At 42.5% G+C, this 24,523-nt stretch overlaps 1 protein-coding gene across 1 annotated transcript in view; it reads left to right on the top strand.

Moving 5' to 3' along the window:
• LOC112267566 (copine-9) overlaps positions 1-24,523 on the top strand; it is a 193,635-nt gene that overhangs the window by 167,339 nt on the left and 1,773 nt on the right. Inside the window, exon 17 of the mRNA XM_042305298.1 lies at positions 16,830-16,957. Coding sequence (XP_042161232.1) covers positions 16,830-16,957 — 128 coding nt within the window. The remainder of the gene's footprint in view (positions 1-16,829; positions 16,958-24,523) is intronic.

Genomic DNA, 24,523 nt, shown 5'->3' with positions numbered 1-24,523 from the left:
TCGATTGCCGTTATGATGTCATTTAGAACCTTGAGCGTGGCAGAGGTGCACCCATGACCAGCTCTGAAACCAGATTGCATAGTGGAGAAGGTACGGTGGGATTTGAAATGGTCGGTGATCTGTTTGTTAACTTGGCTTTCGAAGACCTTAGAAAGACAGGGTAGGATAGATATAGGTCTGTAGCAGTTTGAGTCTAGAGTGTCACCCCCTTTGAAGAGGGGGATGACCGCGGTAGCTTTCCAATCTTTGGGAATCTCAGACGATATGAAAGATAGTTTGAACCGGCTGGAAGTAGGGGTTGCAACAATTTCAGCAGATCATTTTAAAAAGAGAGGTTCCAGATTGTCTCGCCCGGCTGATTTGTAGGGGTCCAGATTTTGCAGCTCTTTCAGAACATCAGCTATCTGGATTTGGGTGAAGGAGAAATGGTGGGGGCGATTGGCGGAATAGAGAAATGCTTATTGAAATTCTCAATTATAGTGGATTTATCGGTGGTGGCAGTGTTTCCTAGCCGCAGAGCAGTGGGCAGCTGGGAAGAGGTGCCCTTATTCTCCAAGGACTTTACAGTGTCCCAGAACATTTTTGAGTTAGTACTACAGGATGCAAATTTCTGTTAAGAAAAAGCCAGCTTTTCTAACTGCCTGTGTATATTTGTTCCTAACTTCCCTGAAAAGTTGCATACCACGGGGGCTATTTGATGCTAATGCAGAACGCCACAGGATGATTTTGTGCTGGTCAAGGGCAGACAGGTCTGGAGTGAACCAAGGACTATATCTATTCCTAGTTCTACATTTTTTGAATAGGGCATGCTTATTTAAGTTGGTGAGGAAGGCACTTTTAAAGAATAGCCAGGCATCATCGATGAGGTCGATGTCATTCCAGGATATCCCGGCCAGGTCGATTAGAAAGGCCTGCTCGCAGAAGTGTTTTAGGGAGCGTTTGACAGTGATGAGGGATGGACGTTTGGTCGCAGACCCATTACGGATGCAGGCAATCAGGCAGTGATCGCTGAGATCTTGATTGAAAACAGCAGAGGTGTATTTGGAGGGCGAGTTAGTTAGGATGACATCTAGGAGGGTGCCCGTGTTTACAGATTTGGAGTTGAACCTGGTAGGTTCATTGATAATTTGTGGGACATTGAGGGCATCAAGCTTGGATTGTAGGATGGCCGGGGAGTTAAGCATGTCCCAGTTTAGGTCACCCAGTAGCACAAGCTCAGAAGATATATGGGGGAAATCAATTCAAATATGGTATCGAGGGCACAGCTGGGGGCAGAGGTAGGTCTATAGCAAGCGGCAACAGTGAGAGACTTGTTTCTGGAAGTAGAAGCTCGTATTCTTTGGGTACAGACTTTGATAGCCTGCAGAGTTCTGTATTACTATCTTTGCAGTGGATTGCAACACCGCACCATTTGGCAGTTCTCTCTTGGCGGAAAATGTTATAGTTAGCAATGGAGATTTCAGGGTTTTTGGTGGTTTTCCTAAGCCAGGATTCAGACATGTCTAAGACATCCAGGTTGGCAGAGTGTGCTAAAGCAGTGAGTAAAACAAACTTAGGGAGTAGGCTTGTAATGTTAACATGCATGAAACCAAGGCTTTTATGGTTACCGAAGTCAATAAATGAGAGCAGCTGGGGAGTGGGAGTGGAGCTAGGCACTGCAGGACCTGGAATAACCTCTACATCACCAGAGGAACAGAAGAGAAGTAGGATAAGGGTACGGCTAAATGCTATACGAACTGGCCGTCTAGCACGTTCGGAACAGAGAGTAAAAGTAGCAGGTTTCTGGGCACGATAGCATAGATTCAAGGCATAGTGAACAGACAAAGGTAAACCTAGGCATTGAGTAATGATGAGAGAGATATATGTTTTAATGTTAAATGATGAGACAGAGGCATTGATGCGAGTAACCAGTCTTGTTCAGTACATGACAACACATCCGGGTATCTCAAGCACCGCTTCCGGCGCCGACAGAGATGGCCGCCTCGCTTCGCGTTCCTAGGAAACCATGCAGTTTTTTGTTTTTTTTACGTGTTATTTCTTACATTAGTACCCCAGGTCATCTTAGGTTTCATTACATACAGTCGAGAAGAACTACTGAATATAAGATCAGCGTCAACTCACCATCAGTACGACCAAGAATATGTTTTTCGCGACGCGGATCCTGTGTTCTGCCTTACAAACAGGACAACGGAGTGGATTCCATGCAGCGACCCAAAAAAACGACCTCCGAAAAAGAGGGAAACGAGGCGGTCTTCTGGTCAGAGTCCGGAGACGGGCACACCGTGCACCACTCCCTAGCATTCTTCTTGCCAATGTCCAGTCTCTTGACAACAAGGTTGATGAAATCCGAGCAAGGGTAGCATTCCAGAGGGACATCAGAGACTGTAACGTTCTTTGCTTCACGGAAACATGGCTCACTGGAGAGATGCTATCCGAGGCGGTGCAGCCAACAGGTTTCTCCACGCATCGCGCCGACAGAGACAAACATCTTTCTGGTAAGAAGAGGGGCGGGGGCGTATGCCTTATGGCTAACGTGACATGGTGTGATGAAAGAAACATACAGGAACTCAAATCCTTCTGTTCACCAGATTTAGAATTCCTCACAATCAAATGTAGACCGCATTATCTACCAAGAGAATTCTCTTCGATTATAATCACAGCCGTATATATCCCCCCAAGCAGACACATCGATGGCTCTGAACAAACTTTATTTAACTCTCTGCAAACTGGAAACCATTTATCCGGAGGCTGCATTCATTGTAGCTGGGGATTTTAACAAGGCTAATCTGAAAACAAGACTCCCTAAATTTTATCAGCATATCGATTGCGCAACCAGGGGTGGAAAGACCTTGGATCATTGTTACTCTAACTTCCGCGACGCATATAAGGCCCTGCCCCGCCCCCCTTTCGGAAAAGCTGCTTTTAATCAGGGCAAGGTGTCTGGTAACATGACCGAATACAAACAGTGCAGCTATTCCCTCCGCAAGGCTATCAAACAAGCTAAGCGTCAGTATAGAGACAAAGTAGAATCTCAATTCAACGGCTCAGACGCAAGAGGTATGTGGCAGGGTCTACAGTCAATCACGGACTACAGGAAGAAATCCAGCCCAGTCACGGACCAGGATGTCTTGCTCCCAGGCAGACTAAATAACTTTTTGCCCGCTTTGAGGACAATACAGTGCCACTGACACGGCCTGCAACGAAAACATACGGTCTCTCCTTCACTGCAGCCGAGGTGAGTAAGACATTTAAACGTGTTAACCCTCGCAAGGCTGCAGGCCCAGACGGCATCCCCAGCCGCGCCCTCAGAGCATGCGCAGACCAGCTGGCCGGTGTGTTTACGGACATATTCAATCAATCCCTATACCAGTCTGCTGTTCCCACATGCTTCAAGAGGGCCACCATTGTTCCTGTTCCCAAGAAAGCTAAGGTAACTGAGCTAAACGACTACCGCCCCGTAGCACTCACTCCGTCATGATGAAGTGCTTTGAGAGACTAGTCAAGGACCATATCACCTCCACCCTACCTGACACCCTAGACCCACTCCAATTTGCTTACCGCCCAAATAGGTCCACAGACGATGCAATCTCAACCACACTGCACACTGCCCTAACCCATCTGGACAAGAGGAATACCTATGTGAGAATGCTGTTCATCGACTACAGCTCGGCATTCAACACCATAGTACCCTCCAAGCTCGTTATCAAGCTCGAGACCCTGGGTCTCGACCCCGCCCTGTGCAACTGGATACTGGACTTCCTGACGGGCCGCCCCCAGGTGGTGAGGGTAGGCAACAACATCTCCTCCCCGCTGATCCTCAACACTGGGGCCCCACAAGGGTGCGTTCTGAGCCCTCTCCTGTACTCCCTGTTCACCCACGACTGCGTGGCCACGCACGCCTCCAACTCAATCATCAAGTTTGCGGACGACATAACAGTGGTAGGCTTGATTACCAATAACGATGAGACAGCCTACAGGGAGGAGGTGAGGGCCCTCGGAGTGTGGTGTCAGGAAAATAACCTCACACTCAACGTCAACAAAACTAAGGAGATGATTGTGGACTTCAGGAAACAGCAGAGGGAACACCCCCCTATCCACATCGATGGAACAGTAGTGGAGAGGGTAGCAAGTTTTAAGTTCCTCGGAATACACATCACAGACAAACTGAATTGGTCCACTCACACAGACAGCATTGTGAAGAAGGCGCAGCAGCGCCTCTTCAACCTCAGGAGGCTGAAGAAATTCGGCTTGTCACCAAAAGCACTCACAAACTTCTACAGATGCACAATCGAGAGCATCCTGGCGGGCTGTATCACCGCATGGTACGGCAACTGCTCCACCCACAACCGTAAGGCTCTCCAGAGGGTAGTGAGGTCTGCACAACGCATCACCGGGGCAAACTACCTGCCCTCCAGGACACCTACACCACCCGATGTTACAGGAAGGCCATAAAGATCATCAAGGACATCAACCACCCGAGCCACTGCCTGTTCACCCCGCTATCATCCAGAAGGCGAGGTCAGTACAGGTGCATCAAAGCTGGGACCGAGAGACTGAAAAACAGCTTCTATCTCAAGGCCATCAGACTGTTAAACAGCCACCACTAACATTGAGTGGCTGCTGCCAACACACTGACACTGACACTGACTCAACTCCAGCCACTTTAATAATGGGAATTGATGGGAAATGATGTAAATATATCACTAGCCACTTTAAACAATGCTACCTTATATAATGTTACTTACCCTACATTATTCATCTCATATGCATACGTATATACTGTACTCTATATCATCGACTGCATCCTTATGTAATACATGTATCACTAGCCACTTTAACTATGCCACTTTGTTTACATACTCATCTCATATGTATATACTGTACTCGATACCATCTACTGTATCTTGCCTATGCTGCTCTGTACCATCACTCATTCATATGTCCTTATGTACATATTCTTTATCCCCTTACATTGTGTATAAGACAGTAGTTTTGGAATTGTTCGTTAGATTACTTGTTGGTTATTACTGCATTGTCGGAACTAGAAGCACAAGCATTTCGCTACACTCGCATTAACATCTGCTAACCATGTGTATGTGACAAATAAAATTTGATTTGATTTGATTTGAAAACACAAGAGTTGCAGTAATGAACATTTACCAACAGATGGCATCACTGTGCCATCTTACACCCATAACAATATAGTCTCTAGAGATGTTTACACCAGGTGATGTCATCGCATATGTAGGAGGTGGAACAACATGGTTGGTTAGGGTATATTGAGCAGGGCTTTAGGCTCTACAGTGAAATAAGACAGTAATCACTAACCAGGACAGTAATGGACACAGCATATTGATATTAGAGAGAGGCATGCGTAGCCAAGTGAACATATGGGTACAGTGAGTGGCTGGGCTGACCGGGGACACGGTGATTCAGACAGTTAGCAGGCCGATGCTAACGCACTAACAGTTAGTAGGCCGGGGCTAAACAAGCTAGCAGTTAGCAGACGGGGTTAGCAAGCAAGCAGTTAGTAGGGGCTAGCAGTTAGCAGACCGGGGCAGGCAAGCTAGCAGTTAGCAGACCGGGGCAGGCAAGCTAGTCTATGGGGGACGTCGCAATGTCGCTTCTTCCTTGCTGAGCGGCCTTTCAGGTTATGTTGATATAGGACTCGTTTTACTGTGGATATTGATATTTTTGTACCTGTTTCCTCCTGCTTCTTCACAAGGCCCTTTGCTGTTGTTCTGGGATTGATTTGCACTTTTCACACCAAAGTACGTTCATCTCTAGGAGATAGAACATGTCTCCTTCCTGAGCGGTATGACAGCTGCGTGGTCCCATGGTGTTTATACTTGCATACTATTGTTTGTACAGATAAAAGTGGTACCTTCAGGCGTTTGGAAATTCCAAGGATGAACCAATTGACTCAAAGGATGTCAATTAGCCTATCCGAAGCCATGACATCATTTTCTGGAATTTTCCAAGCTGTTTAAAGGCACAGTCAATTTAGTATATGTAAACTTCTGACCCACTGAAATTGTGATACAGTGAATTATAAGTGAAATAATCTGTCTGTAAACAATTGTTGGAAAAATAACTTATGTCATGCACAAAGTAGATGTCTTAACCGACATGCCAAAACTATAGTTTGTTAACAAGAAATTTGTATAGTGGTTTAAAAATTAGTTGTAATATATCCAGCCTAATGGTAAACATCCGACTTCAACTGCACCTTCTGTCACTGTGGGAACGACTACGTCAATGCACTTATTAATGAAGCCGGTGACTGATGTTGTAAACTCCTGAATGTTATAATATGAATCCTGGTTTATATTCCAGTTTGTGCTAGCGAAACAGTCCTGTGTCTTAACAACCTGAAAACGTACCTCTCGGTTGAAAACCTTTCCTTTAACGTTGTCAAGTGTATTGGTTGTGGAATCTCATTCACCTTTGATATGAACTCTTACTCTTTGAGAAAAAAATGTCATAAAGGTTATTTTGCTGTTCCTGCAGAATAACCCTTTTTGGTTCCAGGTAGAGCACTTTTTTTCACCCAACGATGTACCCTCAAACAAGACAAAGGTTCTACCTGGAATCGAAAGTTTATAATAAAAAATACAAAAATTAAGCCAATATATCAATCACAAATATTTCACAACATTGTGCCAGTGTTGTCTTCGTGGCTAGTTATGCTTCAGTTTTTAGACAAACTGTCATGTCGAGGTGGCGGAGCATCATGTTGCACATGCATTGTGCATCTGCCAATACCGCAACACAACCTAACTTTAGTGCCCGCAACTGTAAGATATTTTAGATGAGCGGTGAGTATCTCCCTTCTTATTTAATCAAAGTATCAAAGAAAAGTTTATTGTACTTTGCTACGGCTCTGTCTGTGGGAACTACAAACTGCTTCAACAAATGGATTGGTCATGCAGTCAGGTCTCTCATCTTTTGCAGACGAGTTCACTTCTTTTAAGGTGATTGCTTCCTCCTTTCAATTACATTTCTCTTCAGAGAGAAGGAGAAAGGTCAGACTGCTGTTCACTTGTTTTTTTGTAGGAACTTTAATAAAGAATATTGCCTGAAGAACACTCTCTTCTCCTGTCTGGACAGGGGTTGAAGCAGATTCATACTGTCTTTTATGTTGGCTGAATGCCATTCACTTGTAGTGACATGTCTTTTCAACTCTTTAGCAGTGATGCTCTTTATTGTCTGATACAGGCTTTAGCTCCAACCCAGAAAGCACACAGACTTACAAAGACTATAGTCAGTTAATAACAAATTCTTATTTTCAATGACGGCCTAGGAACAGTGGGTTAACTGCCTTGTTCAGGGGCAGAACCTTGTCAGCTCGGGGATTTGATCTTGCAACCTTTCACTTACTAGTCCAACACTCTAACCACTAGGCTACCTGCCACCCTATGTTGTGACTACTGGAAATTCACAATGTTCTTACATAGCTGAGACATAACATAGGGACCTTTTACTAACAGGGCCTCTGTCTGTAATTCATCAGAGGAAATGCATTGTAAAACTCTCCTTTGCAGACATCGGGGATACATAGTCTCTACCTGCTGATTCCCCAATGTTGTTAATTTTTCCTATACGGATGCCCTCTGTTTATAATACAATAAACCAATGTCAATTACTGGAGCGGCTATACGGACACGCCGTACGGACACGCCGTATAGCTGGTGCCAAAAATTACTGGTGCCAAATGTTGCTGAGAGTCGAGTGGAGACGAATGGATTCGGTTTAGTCAGTCGTCTGATGAGCCCTTTCCAGCCAGCTAGTTTACGCTTGCTAGCTGGCAACAACAGCAGCATTACACTAGTTAAAACTTGTAAAATACATTTATATACATTTTGCTTACCATCTGGATGTCACCATGACATGCCAATTAGCTAACGTAATGACAAGCAGTGCATTGAGATTCTTGCTCCTGGAGACAGCCCACTGCACACAAACTGGTTGAATAAAAGTTGTTTCAACGTGGGAAAATACTAGTGTTGGACGGCATACCAAAACGTCTGTACTTTTTCGATACTAGAACATGGAAAACGTTTCGGAACTATAATTTTTTTTCTCACTTTTAGTATTTCTGCAAATGTGTCTCACTTCATATACGGATTGAGAGGATCGAGTCTGTCGTGTAATTTGTCTGAATCTTCTCAATGGGACAGTAGCTAGCCAGGCTACTTGCGCATGCAGTTGACACAGCGCAAACCACTTTTGAGAAGCAAGCGAGAGATTGAAAATGCAGACAGCATAGCCTCTTCAAACGAGACAATGATTCCTCCACGCCTGCAGAAGCGTACTATGGGAATAATTTGATTACAGAACTGATGTTGAGGGCCAGCACACCGAAACAACTAAGCAAAAGGTGTTACAAAGCACTTCAGTGCAAAGGAGGTTTAGTTCCAAAATGACATTTAAAAAAAATGTAACCATGACATTTGCATTGTAACGTTGTCGTTATTCTACTAGCAATTGCATTAGAATATTTTTTTGTGTGACAATGACATGAACATGAACATCAGCATGACATTTATGGGAGCATTATAATATGATTCGTAATATGATTAGAATCCAAAAGTAATGTGAAATGAACTATAACTTTACTGAAATATATACTGAACAAAAACATAAACGCTACATGTGAAGTGTTGGTCCCATGTTTCAGGAGCTGAAATCAAAGATCCCAGAAATGTTCCATACGCACAAAAAGCTTACTTCTCTCAAACCTTGCATAAAATATGTTGAATTTATACCTTTAAAACAATGCCAGATCTTCAACGTTATATCCACTATTAGAAAAAAATATCTATCTGCTGGGCAGCACCTCCTACAGGAGAATTGATCTGTCCACAGCTATCCTGTTGGTCTCCTATCCAGGGTTTTAACCAAGCCCAGCCCAAGCCCAGCCCTGCTATGATATTTGTCATTGACTGTTACCAATGTGCTATCGTGAGAATGATTGTTGAGAGGATCTCCACTTAAAAAAACGATATAGATTAACTGTTGATGTCAAAGACATTCCAAAGGGTAGGTTTAACAGAGCAAATTAAATGTGACCATACTTTATCACTCGTATACTATATAATCAATGGTGCTGTTTAGGCTTAAGTAGCATTTGCAAAGTCATCAACGGTTATTGTTCCAACCCAGAATTCTACTAAAAATTGACAATAAAATAGGCCTAGGGTTTCCAGCTCTGGAAACAGCTCTGGTTTCCAGCTCCTAGGGTTTCCAGCTCAAATGTAATGATATTTAATGATGTTGGCAACGCAACCAAATATCATCATTAGAAGGATCTTCTTCTTGGATAGTTCAATCTTTGCCACTAACTTTAATTCTAGTTTTGTCTACAAATTATTAATTGATACAGCTGTATGTTGGATTCATTTCTCCATCTCAACCAAAAATCATATCAGTTATTCAATTGTAGACAAACTAGAATTAAGGACAGACTAATCCAGTGGCTCAGATGAAACTATCCAAGCAATACATAGTTTTTCTTTTAAATGTTGATATTTGGTTGTGTTGTCAACTAAACACAATTCAATATTACTTTTGTAATGCAGTAAATAGCCTCAAGTTAAGGCTATTTTACAAACGAATGTATCATTCAACCTCAAAATGTGTCAGAGTCGTGTGCATAGGTGGCAGGGAAGTCAGGCGCAGGAGAATCAAACTGAGTGTAATCAAGGTATTTAATAACAATAAACGAAACATACTCCAAACACCTAATGTAACAATAAACAAAGTGGGTACAAGGACCCGTCGCGCACCAATACAACACAACACTGAATAACAAACAATCTCTGACAAAGACATGAGGGGAAACAGAGGGTTAAATACACAACAGGTAATGAATGGGATTGAAACCAGGTGAGTAGGAAGACAAGACAAAACTAATGGAAAATGAAAAATGTATCAATGATGGCTAGAAGACCGGTGACGTCGACCGCCGAGCACCGCCCGAACAAGGAGAGGCTTCGACTTCGGGAGAAGTCGTGACAAAATGAGTAGGCCTAACACATCCATAGCCACATTTTGGGGTTACTGTAACTACAGTCGTTGCCAAAAATATCCACACCCTTGCACAAAAAAATGCACCATTTCTTCCAGAAACATTTTGAAATGAAAAAATATATGTGTGTCTTTGGTTTGCAGTTGAACAAAAACCCCAAATCTGATGAATTTACTAAATGTTAGCTTATTCCGCAAAGTATTCCTAAAATGGCCCAGACAATATTACTGGCACCTTCTAGAAATAGTTAGAAATAATAAGATTTCAAGCAGGTGATTCTCCTTTACTTTTGAATTGAACTCAATTGTGGTGAGTTGTAGAAGCCTGCAATATAAAAATCACTCATTCAACCAGTTTGAATAAAGAAAAGGACTCATTCTCCTGTTTTGTGTCACTGTGTGTACTGCAATGAGCATGGCGAAAAGAAAGACAACTAGATAATTATCTGAGGTCAGACACAAGATTGTAGCCAAGCATGGACAATCTCAAGGTTACAAGTCCATCTCCAGAGATGTTGATGTTCCCGTTTTCACCAAAAACTGGATGGAAGATTGCAGCGAAGGATTATCTTAATGGTGGAGAAAGTTTTCACAGTTTCAACTACCAAGGCATTTTGGAGCACAAACGTCGGACCCGGTGTCAGAAAGCTGGGTCTCCGTCAAAGGTCATGGGTCTTCCAGCAGGACAATGACCCCAAACACACTTCAAAAAGACCCCAGGAATGGTTCAAGACTAAACGCTGGACTGTTCTGAATTGGCCAGCATTGAATCCCATTGAAAACTTGATCTGAAAACAGCAGTTGGGAGAAGGCACCCTTCAAATCTGGGAGAACTGGAGCAGTTTGCACAAGGGGATTGGGCCAATCTGCCAGTACAGAGGTGCAGGAAGCTCAAGCGCTTGATTGCAGTTATTTTGACTAAAGGCTGTGCTACCAAATATTAAGTCTAGGGTATCAATCATTTTGTCATTGCCATTTCTGTTTACTTTCTGATTGTAATGATATATTAAGATCTGAATTTTAAAAAAAAAGGTTCTGTAATTTTAACAGTAAAATAATGATTTTTGGAGACCAAATACTTTGGTGCCAATATATTTGGCCACGACTGTATACATTTCTTCTTAGTATTCAGTATTTTATTAGGATCCCCATTAGCTGCTGCTAAGACAGCAGCTTCTCTTCCTAGGTTCCGAACAAAACGTAAAACATGACATGATACAAAATAACAACTAAAGAACAGAACTACATGAATGTAAAATAAGAATACACACTTTTATACACTGTATATCACTATAGAAAACAACACATAGCTTTCGCAATGCACAGTGCTGATCATTTCTAAACCACTTAAAGACACACTCATTCAAACAATCATATGTTCACATTTACGCCGGCACATACACTTTCACTATCACTAGTTTCACCAAAGGTCCTTAACTTCTGTTCATAAAAGGAACAGAACAATTAATCGGATGGACCTTCACATACTGTCCTTCGCTCTCGCTCAGTTCATAAATGAGCAGAACAATTCATTCGATGCGGATTCACCAAAGTCATTCATCCCCAGCTCATATATAATGACCCAAAATCTTTCAGACACGTTCACTATCCCTGCTTATATGAAATGAAATGAAATAAATGCATGTTCAAAATAACATCTATAGGTTGTCGCTGGTATGTGGAGATCTTCACAATTGCTTTAATAATCTGTGCAGACTATTCAACAACATTGATCACTTACACCATGTATTTATATTGTAATCTCAACTGCAATCCAGGTCATTTCATTCTGCTATTAAATGAAGTACAGTACAGTGATAGCACATTCATATTTTGTATAAATAAGCAAAATATTTGACATTGTATTCCCATTTCAACTTGGGGTGCTTTTAAATGGTTGAAAGCTCAGGGATAGACATTTGGGTGACAACTAAACCAAAAATCAGACATTGTTTTTCTATTGGCATTTGGTTGTGCTTTTAGATGGTTGAAAGCATAGTGATAACGCATTGGAAATCTAACTAACTTTTCACTGTCTTTTTGAGTGAGTGAATATACTGTAGGTTGTAGTCTCATTGATCAACGTGTCGTGTCTTTACCCTGGATTAAATTATATATGACATGCTATTTTATCAAATCAATTCTCTGTAATTAATATTACCTGATTAAGCTAATCATGTAAATGTAATTAACTAGGAGTCGGGGCAACAAGGAAGAATGTTTCTAGAGCTGTTGTCTTCCGAATAAACTCTTAAAGATCTCGCCATCTTTTATTTCAATAGCAGTCAATTATTAATCATCATCTTATTCAGTCTCATCTGAACATCGTACAATTCTTGGTTATCTTCATGAACCCTGGCTGACAAGTTGAATCAGCAATACAAAATTTGGTTTATTTATTTATTTACTAAATACCTAAATAATCACACAGAATTACATGTACACAGGATGGATCAGACATTGATTACTAATTATGTCATAAAAGAAAACATCCCTAGCGGACGAAACCAATATGACTGATGGTTAAAAAAGGAAAGAGGGTTGGCTTTTGAATGAAATAACGGGAAGACTGAGGAACAAAAGGATTGGATCTCTATCGGACCTTGAGAAGCTATGCTATCATAAATACAGATTCTTATGCATTCTAAGTAACCGCCCATTCAGAAACGGAAAATGCAAGAAATATATTTACTCTGAGCTGCGCTTCGATAGATTGGTCGAAGATGGAAGGCTGGTTTGCCCAGCAGAAATCGCCCTGTCCTTTGAAGAATGTTTCTGTGGTGAAATGGATACGTTGTATTGGCTGTCCTTTCCTAGGCCATGTACGTTTACAGCTACTGGTAATAACTTGAAATCTAGGATGTATCACTTCTTTAGTGAATAAGAGTTCAAAGTTCATACCAAGTTGCCATACTAAACTTGTGCTATATTCTGGCTGGTGTAGTCGAAATTCATCCTTCCAGCGTGGCAATCATCACCTCCAAGTTGACATTAGCCAATTTAAACTCATGGACACCAGTCCTCACGTCGTCGGGAACACAAGGTTGACTTTCCTCAATGGGCTTTTGTAGTGGGGGAGAGGAGGGCGTGTTTCATAGTTCTCAACCAATGTCTCATTTCGGCATGGCCACCGAGCAAGCATAGTTTACTTATGAAAACAATTCTCTCATTTAGAGGCTAAAATTACATTTAATCTTTTCACAAATAATTTCATATTTAAAATTTTTACTTGCACAACAATTCCATGTGAATCTGTCGACTTTCCAAGATACAGTTTATGTGGTCCTATCATCAGATATAATGTCCTAGACAACACCTGTTCTGACATAATATTCTTTAAGTACCAACGGATACTTTCAACTGGTTGGATTACCGAAAAATTGTTCCGTTCCCAACCTTTTGATGTTACCATACTCCCGCTATGTTAACAAAAGGCCTTCCAAGAGTCCATTCTGTAGAGTGGAGAAAATGGGGAAAGGTATTTATGGGGGTCATAAACCTCACCAACAGGGCAACGTTATGACAAACATCGCTACCAAATATTACCCAATTATCCACATTGAAATGATGTGGTGTGCCCAGTGGGAGGAGGTATCCCGGAGCGAAGAGGCTAGTAGTGCTTGCCAACATGAGTTGCTTCTCACTAGGCAGCAGTTGTGTCCCACCTGGCAGCTGTATCACATGCCGCCGGTGGTAGCTAACTTGGATAATTTGTTCCATCCCACTTGATTTGATTTTGAGAAGGGTAGCAGCCTACACGAGAAATAACTTGTAATATTGGTATAAACCATCTGTATGTCATCATGATACAGTCTACTGCTCAATGGAGAGAGTTTAACTTTGTTATTTGGTATTTTATTAGGATCCCCATTTAGCTGTTGCAAAAGCAGCAGCTACGCTTCCTGGGGTCCACAAAACATGAAAACATGACATAATACAGAACATCAATAGACAAGAACAGCTCAAGGACAGAACTACATACCGGCTTTGCGATTTGCTAGATTTATTGTAGTGACTATGGCATTAACGTCTACATTTTTGTAAATACAAATTGGGCTACTTTGATAAAAATGGAATGATTCTGAACAAGCTCATTAAATCTTAACTGACATGCAAGTTACCCAGACAGCTTTAGCCACAGATGTAGGATCTTAAGTTGATCACTCTTTTATTGCTGAGAATTTTCCTGCCAAGCAGGAAATGCAAACTTGTAGTCTATTTGAGTTTTAAAAAAGCTTCTAAATATTGTAATTTCCACTTAAAAATTTCAGACATGATTTTCTGTAACGAAAAATGTATCAACCCCTACAAAAATGTCAATATATTATAATCCACATAATAATTCACATTCCTGTTGCTGCAGGATTATTTTCCTGCTGTAGCAAACTGGCTCAAATGAAGATCCTACATCAGTAGCTAGCTAGCTAAATATGTTAGCATCATTATGAAAGGCTAACACTAATTAGCTAGCTAAAGGAGAGTTTGGCAGGTCCAATCGAGGTATTCCCTCTGGTGGCTTATCTACTTATTCATAATGTGTTCAATAACTTTAGATCAGTTATAACTAGATCAATTTCCTGATTTGATAACATCATATTTTGACAATGTACTATGACTGCAGCAGCTAGTTAGCTAGTTACCTCTTGCAGCAGTGAAATGCGATATTCACATGACTAGATCGTCCCTATGTCAAAACGATGCTTTTCCCTGATCCCAAAAGCTTTTTCCTGATCCCCAAACGACGGCGACGGCCGATCCCTAAACTACGTAGTGCCGATATACAGTACCAGTCAAAAGTTTGGACACACCTACTCATTCAAGGGTTTTTCTTTATTATTCTACATTGTAGAATAATAGTGAATACATCAAATCTCTGAAATAACAAGTAACCAAAAAAGAGTTAAACAAATCAAATCATATTTTATATTTGAGATTCTTCAAAGTAGCCACCCTTTGTCTTGATGATAGCTGTGCACACTCTTGGCATTCTCTCAACCAGCTTCATGAGGAATGCTATACCAACAGTCTTGAAGGAGTTCCCACATATGCTAAGCACTTGTTGGCTGCTTTTCCTTCACTCTGCGGTCCAACTCATCCCAACCCATCTCAATTGGGTTGAGGTCAGGTGATTTTGGAGCCCAGGTCATCTGATGCAGCTCTCCATCACTCTCCTTCTTGGTCAAATAACCCTTACACAGGCTGGAGGTGTGTTGGGTCATTGTCCTGTTGAAAAACAAATTATATTCCCACTAAGCCCAAGCCAGATGGGATGGCATATCGCTGCAGAATGCTGTGGTAACCATGCTGGTTAAGTGTGCCTTGAATTCTAAATAAATCACAGACAGTGTCCCCAGCAAAGCACCCCCACACCATCACAACTCCTCCTCCATGGTTCACCTTGGGAACCACACATGCGGAGATCATCCATTCACCTACTCTGTGGTTGGAAGACATGGTTCTTGGAACCATAAATCTCAAATGTTGACTCATGAGACCAATGAACAGATTCCCAACAGTCTAATGTCCATTGCTCGTGTTTCTTGTCCCAAGAAAGTCTCTTCTTCTTATTGGTGTCCTTTAGAAGGGGTTTATTTTCAGCAAATCGACCATGAAGGCCTGATTGACAGAGTCTCTGAGCAGTTGATGTTGAAATGTGTATGCTATTTGAACTCTGTGAAGCATTTATTTGGGCTGCAATCTGAGGTGCAGTTAACTCTAATTAACTTATCCTCTGCAGCAGATGTAACTCTGGGTCTTCCTTTCCCGAATGAGAGCTAGGTACATCATAGCTCTTGATGGTTTTTGCAACTGCACTTGAAGAAACTTTCAAAGTTCTTGACAATTTCCAGATTGACTGACCTTCATGTCTTAAAGTAATGATGGACTGTCATTTCTCTTTGCTTATTTGAGCTGTTCTTGCCATAATATGGACTTGGTCTTTTACGAAATAGGGCAATATTCTGTATACCACCCCTATCTTGTCACAACAGAACTGGTTGGCTCAAACACATTAAAAAGGAAAGAAATTCCACAAATTAACTTTTAACAAGGTACACCTGGTAATTGAAATGCATTTACAGGTGACCACCTCATGAAGCTGGTTGAGAGAATGCCAAGAATGTGCAGAGCTGTCATCAAGGCAAAGGGTGGCTACTTTGAAGAATCTCAAATATAAAATATATTTTGATTAGTTTAACACTGTTTGGGTTACAACATGATTCCATATGTGTTATTTCATAGTTTTGATGTCTTCACTATTATTCTACAATGTAGAAAATAGTAAAAATAAAGAAAGCCCTTGAATGAGTAGGTGTGTCCAAACTTTTGACTGGTATTGCACGTGTGCTATATAGGAAGTGGCTTTAATAACCCAATGGGTGTTCTTACCGGAAGAGTTTTGACACTGACTGTACAGACAGGAGACAGATAATGTTTCACGAACCTCCACCATTAAAACAGTGTCTGTGTATGTCACAATTAAAGATTGTGTGACCACTGCGCTCAGAACTGGTCTGCCAACCAAAATGTAACAGAATTAATCAATTCTGTTGCTGGTCCTCAATAAATGTACTTTTGGGAACAGTCAGATTGTTTGATGGATTATTTTTGTTCTCATGTCTTGATTTATTTACCCTGACAATGTGAAAATAAAATACTTAGCAACTCTTGGAGGAAAAATGGATGTTGACTTCACAAACACTTTATTATTTTTCTTTTTTTCTCTCCGATGCATTAGTATTTGATGCATCTGAGCTTTCTCTCTCCCTCTCTCCGTCTCTCTTGTACATGGTTTCCCACAGAACTCCAACAGTGAGAACCCAAACTGTGTGGGTATCGAGGGAGTGTTGGAGGCCTACTTCCAGAGTCTCCGAACTGTTCAGCTCTACGGGCCCACCAACTTTGCTCCTGTCATCAACCAGGTGGCACGGTGAGAGAATGACAGCACACACACACACACACACACACACACACACACACACACACACACACACACACAGTGCATTAATAAAGTATTCAGACGCCTTGATTTTTTCCACATTTTGTTACGTTAGTCTTATTAGAAAATGTATTAAATAGTTTTTTCCCCTCATCAATCTACACACAATACCCCATAATGATAAAGCAAAAACTGTTTTATTATATTTTAGCAAATGTATAAAAAAAACTACAAATATGACATTTACATAAGTATTAAGACCCTTTAATTAGTAATTTGTTGAAGCACCTTTGTTATCGATTATAACCTCAAATCTTCTTGGGTATAACGCTACAAGCTTGGCACACCTGTATTTGGGGAGTTTCTCCCATTCTCCTCTACAGATCCTCTCAAGCTTTGTCAGGTTGGATGGGGAGTGTTGCTGCACAGCTATTTTCAGGTCTCTCCTGAGATGTTCGATCGGGTTCAAGTCCGGGCTCTGGCTGGGCCACTTAAGGACATTCAGAAACTTGTCCCCCTAGCCACTCCTGCATTGTCTTGGCTGTGTGCTTAGGGTCATTGTCCAGTTGGAAGGTGAACCTTCACCCCAGGCTGAGGTTCTAAGCACTCTGGGGCAGGTTTTCATCAAGGATCTCTCTGTACTTTGCTTTGTTCATCTTTCCCTCGATCCTGACTAGTCTCCGAGTCCCCACAGCACCACCATGCCACCACCATGCTTCACCATGGGGATGGTGCCAGGTTCTCTCCAGACGTGACGCTTGGCATTCAAGCCAAAGAGTTCAATCTTGGTTTCATCAGACCAGAGAATCTTGTTTCTCATTGTCTGAGAGTCCAAGCGGGCTGTCATGTGCCTTTTACTGAGGAGTGGCTTCCGTCTGGCCATACTACCATAAAGGCCTGATTGGTGGAGTGCTGCAGAGATGGGTGTCCTTCTGGAAGGTTCTCCCCTCTCCACAGATGAACTCTGGAGCTCTTTCAGAGTGACCATAGGGTTCTTGGTCACCTCCCTGACCAAGGCCCTTCTCCCCCGATTGCTCAGTTTGGCGGGGCCGGCCAGCTCTAGGAAGAGTCTTGGTGGTTCCAAACTTCTTCCATTCAAGAATGATGGAGGCCACTGTGTTCTTGGGGACCTTCAATGCTGCAGAAATGTTTTGGTACCGTTCCCCAGATCTGTGCCTCGACACAATCGTGTCTCGGAGCTCTACGGTCAGTTTGTTCAACCTCATGGCTTGGTTTTTGCTCTGCCATGAACTGTCAACTGTGGGACCTTAAAAAGACAGGTGTGTGCCTTTCCAAATCATGTTCAATCAATTGAATTTACCACAGGTGGACTCCAATCAAGTTGTAGAAATATCTCAAGGATCACTGACAACAATGAGACAGCCTATAGGGAGGAGGTCAGAGACCTGACAGTGTGGTGCCAGGAGAACAACCTCTCCCCCAATGTGATCAAGATAAAGGATAATTGTGGAATACAGGAAAAGTTCCTTGGTCTCCACATCACCAAAAAACTATCATGGTCCAAACACACCAAGATAGTCGTGAAGAGGGCACGACAACCCCTATTCCCTCTCAGGAGACTAAAAAGATTTGTCATGGGTCCTCAGATCCTCAAAAGGTTCTACAGCTGCACCACCGAGAGCGTCCTGATTGGTTGCATCACCGCCCGGTTTGGCAACGACTCGGCCTCCGACCGCAAGGCACTACAGAGAGTAGTGCGTGCAGCCCAGTACATTCACTGAGGCCAAGCTTCCTGACATCCATTTTTGTACGCTGTTTATTATCCATGCATAGTCACTTTACCTCTACCTACATGTACATATTTCCTCAATTACCTCGACTAACGGGTGCCCCCTCACATTCACTCTGTACCGGTACCCATTGTATATTGCTTCTCCACTGTTATTTTGCTCCTTAATTATTAGTTGTTGTTTTTTCTTCTTTTTTTTCTTTTATTTATTCATATTTTACTTCAGTTTATTTTTGTAAATACTTTCTTAACTGCAGTGTTGAAGTTCTTGACATAAATCGGTACGCCTGGTACCTACTACCATACCCCGTTCAAAGGCTCTTACATGAATATTTTACATAAATATTGAATGAATAAAATACATAAATATTTTGTCTTGCCCATTCACCCTCTGAATGCCACACATACACAATCCATGTCTCAGTTGTCAGTTCCCTTCATCTACACTGATTGAAGTGGATTTAACAAGTGTCATCCATAATGGATCATAGCTTTCACCTGGATTCACCTGGTCAGTCTATGTCATGGAAAGAGCAGGTGTTCTTAATGTTAATGTATACTCAGTGTACATATGTGTTTTGACTTGCTTGAAACGATACGAGAGTCACATATACTGTATGCAAATACATACTGTATGCAAACACACAAACTCTCTTACCCTCCACCCCCCACCACACACACACACACACACACACACACACACACACACACACACACACTCCTCTCCTCTCCTCTGCAGTATTCCACCCTTAGGCTGCCCTAGCCCTCATGAGTTACTCTGACATGTTCTCCCCTGAGCTGTCTCTGTCTCTGTCTCTATCGCACTCCTTCTCACTCTGACAGACTGACGGCCTAGCTTAGCTGCTCTCCCCTGCCTCCGTGTGCTCTATTGCTGTTTGTTTTCCATCTCTAAAGGTTCCACATAACTGCAAAACTCTTAATAATTGGCTTAGCTGGGGCCTTGCGACCATTAAAACTTGTCAGGAGTTGTGTTGCTGAATGTTGTATAGGACACTGTAGTACTAGAGAAGGCCATGTAGTTCATATAAACATAATTAATTATATGGTGTAATAGTTGTAGTATTAGAAAGGAATAGTAGATGTGCCATTGTGTGAGTGTTTTACTGGTATTCCGGTGTTATAAAGGTGTCCCTGGATACTTTCCATAGAAATAAGCAGAGCATAGAATATGAATTATAGAAGATCTTGTGATCTTATCTTGGTATTCTCCAGGTAGGAGGAAAGACTCTCCCTAAATGGGCTGCTTAAGGTCTTGTAGTGGAAAAACGAGAGAAGGTGAAACTCGCGACTAGCGACTTGCAGGTGCCGAGACCCAGCGTGATGACTCAATCGCGTTTTATGAAACTGTTCTGATGGATGACCGTATATTTGCATCTCACAGGAGAAACACACCTTATCCTCTGAGACGAGAAGTTCCCAGAAAAGTCCTGGGGTCACTGACGCAAGAAGAGGTGTGAAAACTGATGAAAACTTTCATTGTCTAAATGAATGTTACTGTTAATTCAATTGTCGTGTTTGGTTTGTAAGTGCTATGGATTTATTGTGACAGGGAAACTGTGTTATAATGTTTGTCGGACAGCGGTCAATTAAAAGAGGGAGTGACACAGGGGTGCCCAGGGCCTGCATTTATTCACATACAGTAATAGTGGAGTCAGATTGATGAATGCAGTTTAAACAGAATTTTCATTCAACTACATAAATGTGACCACTCATTGTCAGTCAATGGGGATTTCCACCAAACTACAGTCTCATACCTCCCACCTTAGTAAAAATACACAATTTCTCACAACTAAATCCCCCAAAATGTTGTATGTATTTCATGAAACACATTTTCTAATGGCCCTGTTATGTACTTGCTGTTTATTTTTTGTGTACCAAACATTAAGAACACCTGGTCTTTCCATGACATAGACTGACAAGGTGAATCCAGGTGAAAGCTATGATCTCTTATTGATGTCACCTGTCATAAAAGTGTTGCGTGGTCTAGACTGTTGTCATGAAAGTGTTGCGTTGTCTAGGCTGTTGTCATAGAAGTGTTGCGTGGTCTAGACTGTTGTCGTAGAATTGTTGCATTGTCTAGACTTTTGTCGGAGAAGTGTTGTCTAGACTGTTGTCATAGAAGTGTTGCGTTGTCTAGGCTGTTGTCATAGAAGTGTTGCGTTGTCCAGACTGTTGTCGTAGAATTGTTGCGTTGTCTAGACTGTTGTCGTAGATGTGTTGTCTAGACTGTTGTCATAGAAGTGTTGCGTTGTCCAGACTGTTGTCGTAGAATTGTTGCGTTGACTAGACTGTTGTCGTAGATGTGTTGTCTAGACTGTTGTCATAGTAGTGTTGCGTTGTCTAGGCTGTTGTCATAGAAGTGTTGTGCTGTCTAGACTGTTGACATAGAAGTGTTGTGCTGTCTAGACTGTTGACATAGTAGTGTTGCGTTGTCTAGGCTGTTGTCATAGAAGTGTTGCGTTGTCTAGGCTGTTGTCATAGAAGTGTTGTGCTGTCTAGACTGTTGACATAGAAGTGTTGCGTTGTCTAGACTGTTGTCGTAGAATTGTTGCGTTGTCTAGACTGTCGTAGAAGTGTTGTGTTGTCTAGACTGTTGTCATAGAAGTGTTGCGTTGTCTAGACTGTTGACATAGAAGTGTTGCGTTTTCTAGACTGTTGTCGTAGAAGTGTTGCGTTGTCTAGACTGTTGACATAGAAGTGTGTTTTGGGGTGGGGGTGCAACTCAATATTAGGAAGGTGTTCCTAATGTTTGGTATACTGAGTGTATATAAGTATGGTAATATACTTTCCAGTGAATGCGGCATCTCTTTTGCATAACTTAATAGAGTGGGGTGCTGTGGCTTGACTGTGGATGCAAGAACTTCATGAATTCTCGTTCAATATGGTGCTATATTAGCATAATGATGATGATGATGATATAGCTGATGATTAGCACCTGTTTGAGGAAATGAGATTAATAATATAATATTTCTCTTTCACATATTGTCTCTGTCTCTGTCTCTCTTTCTTTCTCTTATTCCTTTATTATTGTATATCTAATTTTTGTCCTTTAGCCCTCATCTTGCGTTATCACATTTCCGTTCATCTCCTTTCCTACTCTCCCTCTCTCTCTCCCTCCTCTCTTTCTCACTTCCTTTCTTTCTCTCTTTCTGTCTCTCCTCTCCACTGTCCTCTCTCTCACCCTTTCTCAAAAGTCTCTCTCCATTCCACTCATTATGCTTCGTCATCCTCCTCCTCCACCCTCGTTTGGCTCATCCTCCACCCCGGGTTGGCCCATGCGGCTGCTTGTGGGACAGAGATGGTGATGATGAGGAGGAGGAAGGCCCTCCAGTCATGTGGATGTGTCCACATGTGAGGTGTGGGGGTGAATCAAGCCGCTCTCTGGGCTCCTTTACCTAATATAACTCCTCACAGCAGCAGAGACTGGAGTAATAACTACCACATCACACCTTGAGTGGAGTTAGAAACAAGAGTCTCGGGGAAATATTTTGGTTCTCTAACAACACCCACCTCTCCCATCCAGTGTTTCCAGAAATGGGGCTACATGTACTGTAGTGAAAGGCCCACAATCTTTCTCCCTGTACATGTCAGCTGATTCAACCATTCTCCAATGCGTTCCTGTCTTGTCCTTTATTTCACTTGTAATGTTGATATACTACGTAGAATGTAAGTTAATAGATGATTTTGTCTGTGTGTGTTTGAGATAGAGAGAGAGAGACTGACAAATGCATACATACAGAGATAGTGAGAGACAGACAGACAGACGGACGGATGGACGGACGGACGGACGGACGGACGTAAGAGAGAGAAGGAGAGAGACTTTCACACACTAGTGAGAGAGAACTAGACACAGACAGATAGAGAGGATGGGATATTACCTGACAGAGAGAGAGAAGTGCCATTTATCCTTCACTCTTGTCCTCTTCCCCCTCCATCCAGACGGTGAGAGTGAGCCAATCAGGCAGTGAGCCAGCGGGTCTCCGTCCAATCAAACAGTCAGCCAGCGGGTTTTGTCCGCCCTGCGGAGTCTTACCATTAGCTATCATCTCTGTCCCACAAGCAGACACACTTGCCAACCGGCTCAGACACAAACACGACAGCTACAACTTCTATGTCAACAGTCTAAACAACGCAACAAGTCCATGTCATCAGTCTAGACAACAGAATAGTCGGTAATGTAGTGGTAATAACGGACTACCTGGGAATATTACGTCTGCCAATTGAGCACAGTTTAGTGTAATTGTATTTGTAAGTGTATGCTATATTACTACAGAAGACCAGAAGTCAGAAGAAAGTCTCCCTCTACATGTGCATTCACGCACACACGCACACAGCCAAAAAAGTTGGACCCATACAGGAATGGATACACACCTACACATTCAAGGGTTTTTCTTTATTTTTTTGTATTTTCTATATCATACACTGAAATAACACATATGGAATCATGTATTAACCAAAAAACAAATCAAAATATATTTTCTATTTGAGATTCTTCAAAGTAGCCACCCTTTGCCTAGATGACAGCTTTGCACAATCTTGGCATTCTCTTAACCAGCTTCATGAGGTAGTCACCTGGAATGCATTTCAATTAACAGGTGTGCCTTGTTTAAAGTTAATTTGTGGAATTTCTTTCCTTCTTAATGTGTTTGAGCCAATCAGTTCTGTTGTGACAACTTAGGGGTGATATACATAAAATTGCCATATTTGGTAAAAGACCAAGTCCATATTATGACAAGAACAGCTCAAATAAACTTAACATGGTACACAAACATCCGCACAATCGTGAAGAGGGCACGGCAGTGCCTTGTCCCCCTCAAGAGGCTGAGAGTTCTACCACTGCACAATCAAGGCCATCTTGACTGGCTGCATCCCCGTTTGGCATGGCAAATGCACCGCCCTTGACTGCAATGCGCTACACAGGGTGGTGCAGACAGTTAAGAACATAACTGGGGCAAAGCTCCCTGCCATCCAGGACCTCTATATCAGGCGGTGTCAGAGGAAGTGTAACGCAATTCGTCTTCCTCTGACCAGGAGTATGACAGATCGGACCAATGTGCAGCGTGATAACTGTTCGTCATTTTTAATGAAAAGACACTGAACACGAAAATAACAAAGTGAAAGACGAAAATTAAACAGTCCTGTATGGTGAAGACACAGAAAACAGAAACAATCACCCACAACTAAAATGGGGAAAACAGGCTACCTAAGTATGATTCTCAATCAGAGACAACGAATGACACCTGCCTCTGATTGAGAACCATACCAAGCCAAACACAAAAACACAACATAGAAAAAAGAACGTAGACTACCCACCCCAACTCACGCCCTGACCAAATTAACACAAAGACATAATAAAGGAACTAAGGTCAGAACGTGACAGTAGTCCGCACCCCAAAGGTGCGGACTCCGCCCACAAAACCTGAACCTATAGGGGAGGGTCTGGGTGGGCATCTGTCCACGGTGGCGGCTCTGGCACGGGACGTGGACCCCACTCCACCATAGTCTCGGCCCACTTAAGTGGTTCCTTGGGAGCTGCCACCCTTGCCGCCGACCTCGGACTGGGGACCCTTGCCGCGGGTCCCGAATGGATGGGAGATTCTGGCAGCACCGGACAGGCGGGAGATTCCGGCAGCGCCAGAGTAAAGGGTGGCAGGACAGACGGGCGGCTCTGGCAGCTCAGGACAGACGTGCGGCTCTGGCAGCTCAGGTCAGACGGGCGAACCTGGAGGGAGGAGACGGAGAGACAGCCTGGTGCGTGGGGCTGCCACAGGACCCACCAGTCTGGG

The sequence above is a fragment of the Oncorhynchus tshawytscha genome, linkage group LG02 (genome assembly GCF_018296145.1).
Source record: "Oncorhynchus tshawytscha isolate Ot180627B linkage group LG02, Otsh_v2.0, whole genome shotgun sequence".
NCBI classification, from domain to species: Eukaryota; Metazoa; Chordata; class Actinopteri; order Salmoniformes; family Salmonidae; genus Oncorhynchus; species Oncorhynchus tshawytscha.
This window is presented reverse-complemented; position numbering and strand designations above follow the sequence as displayed.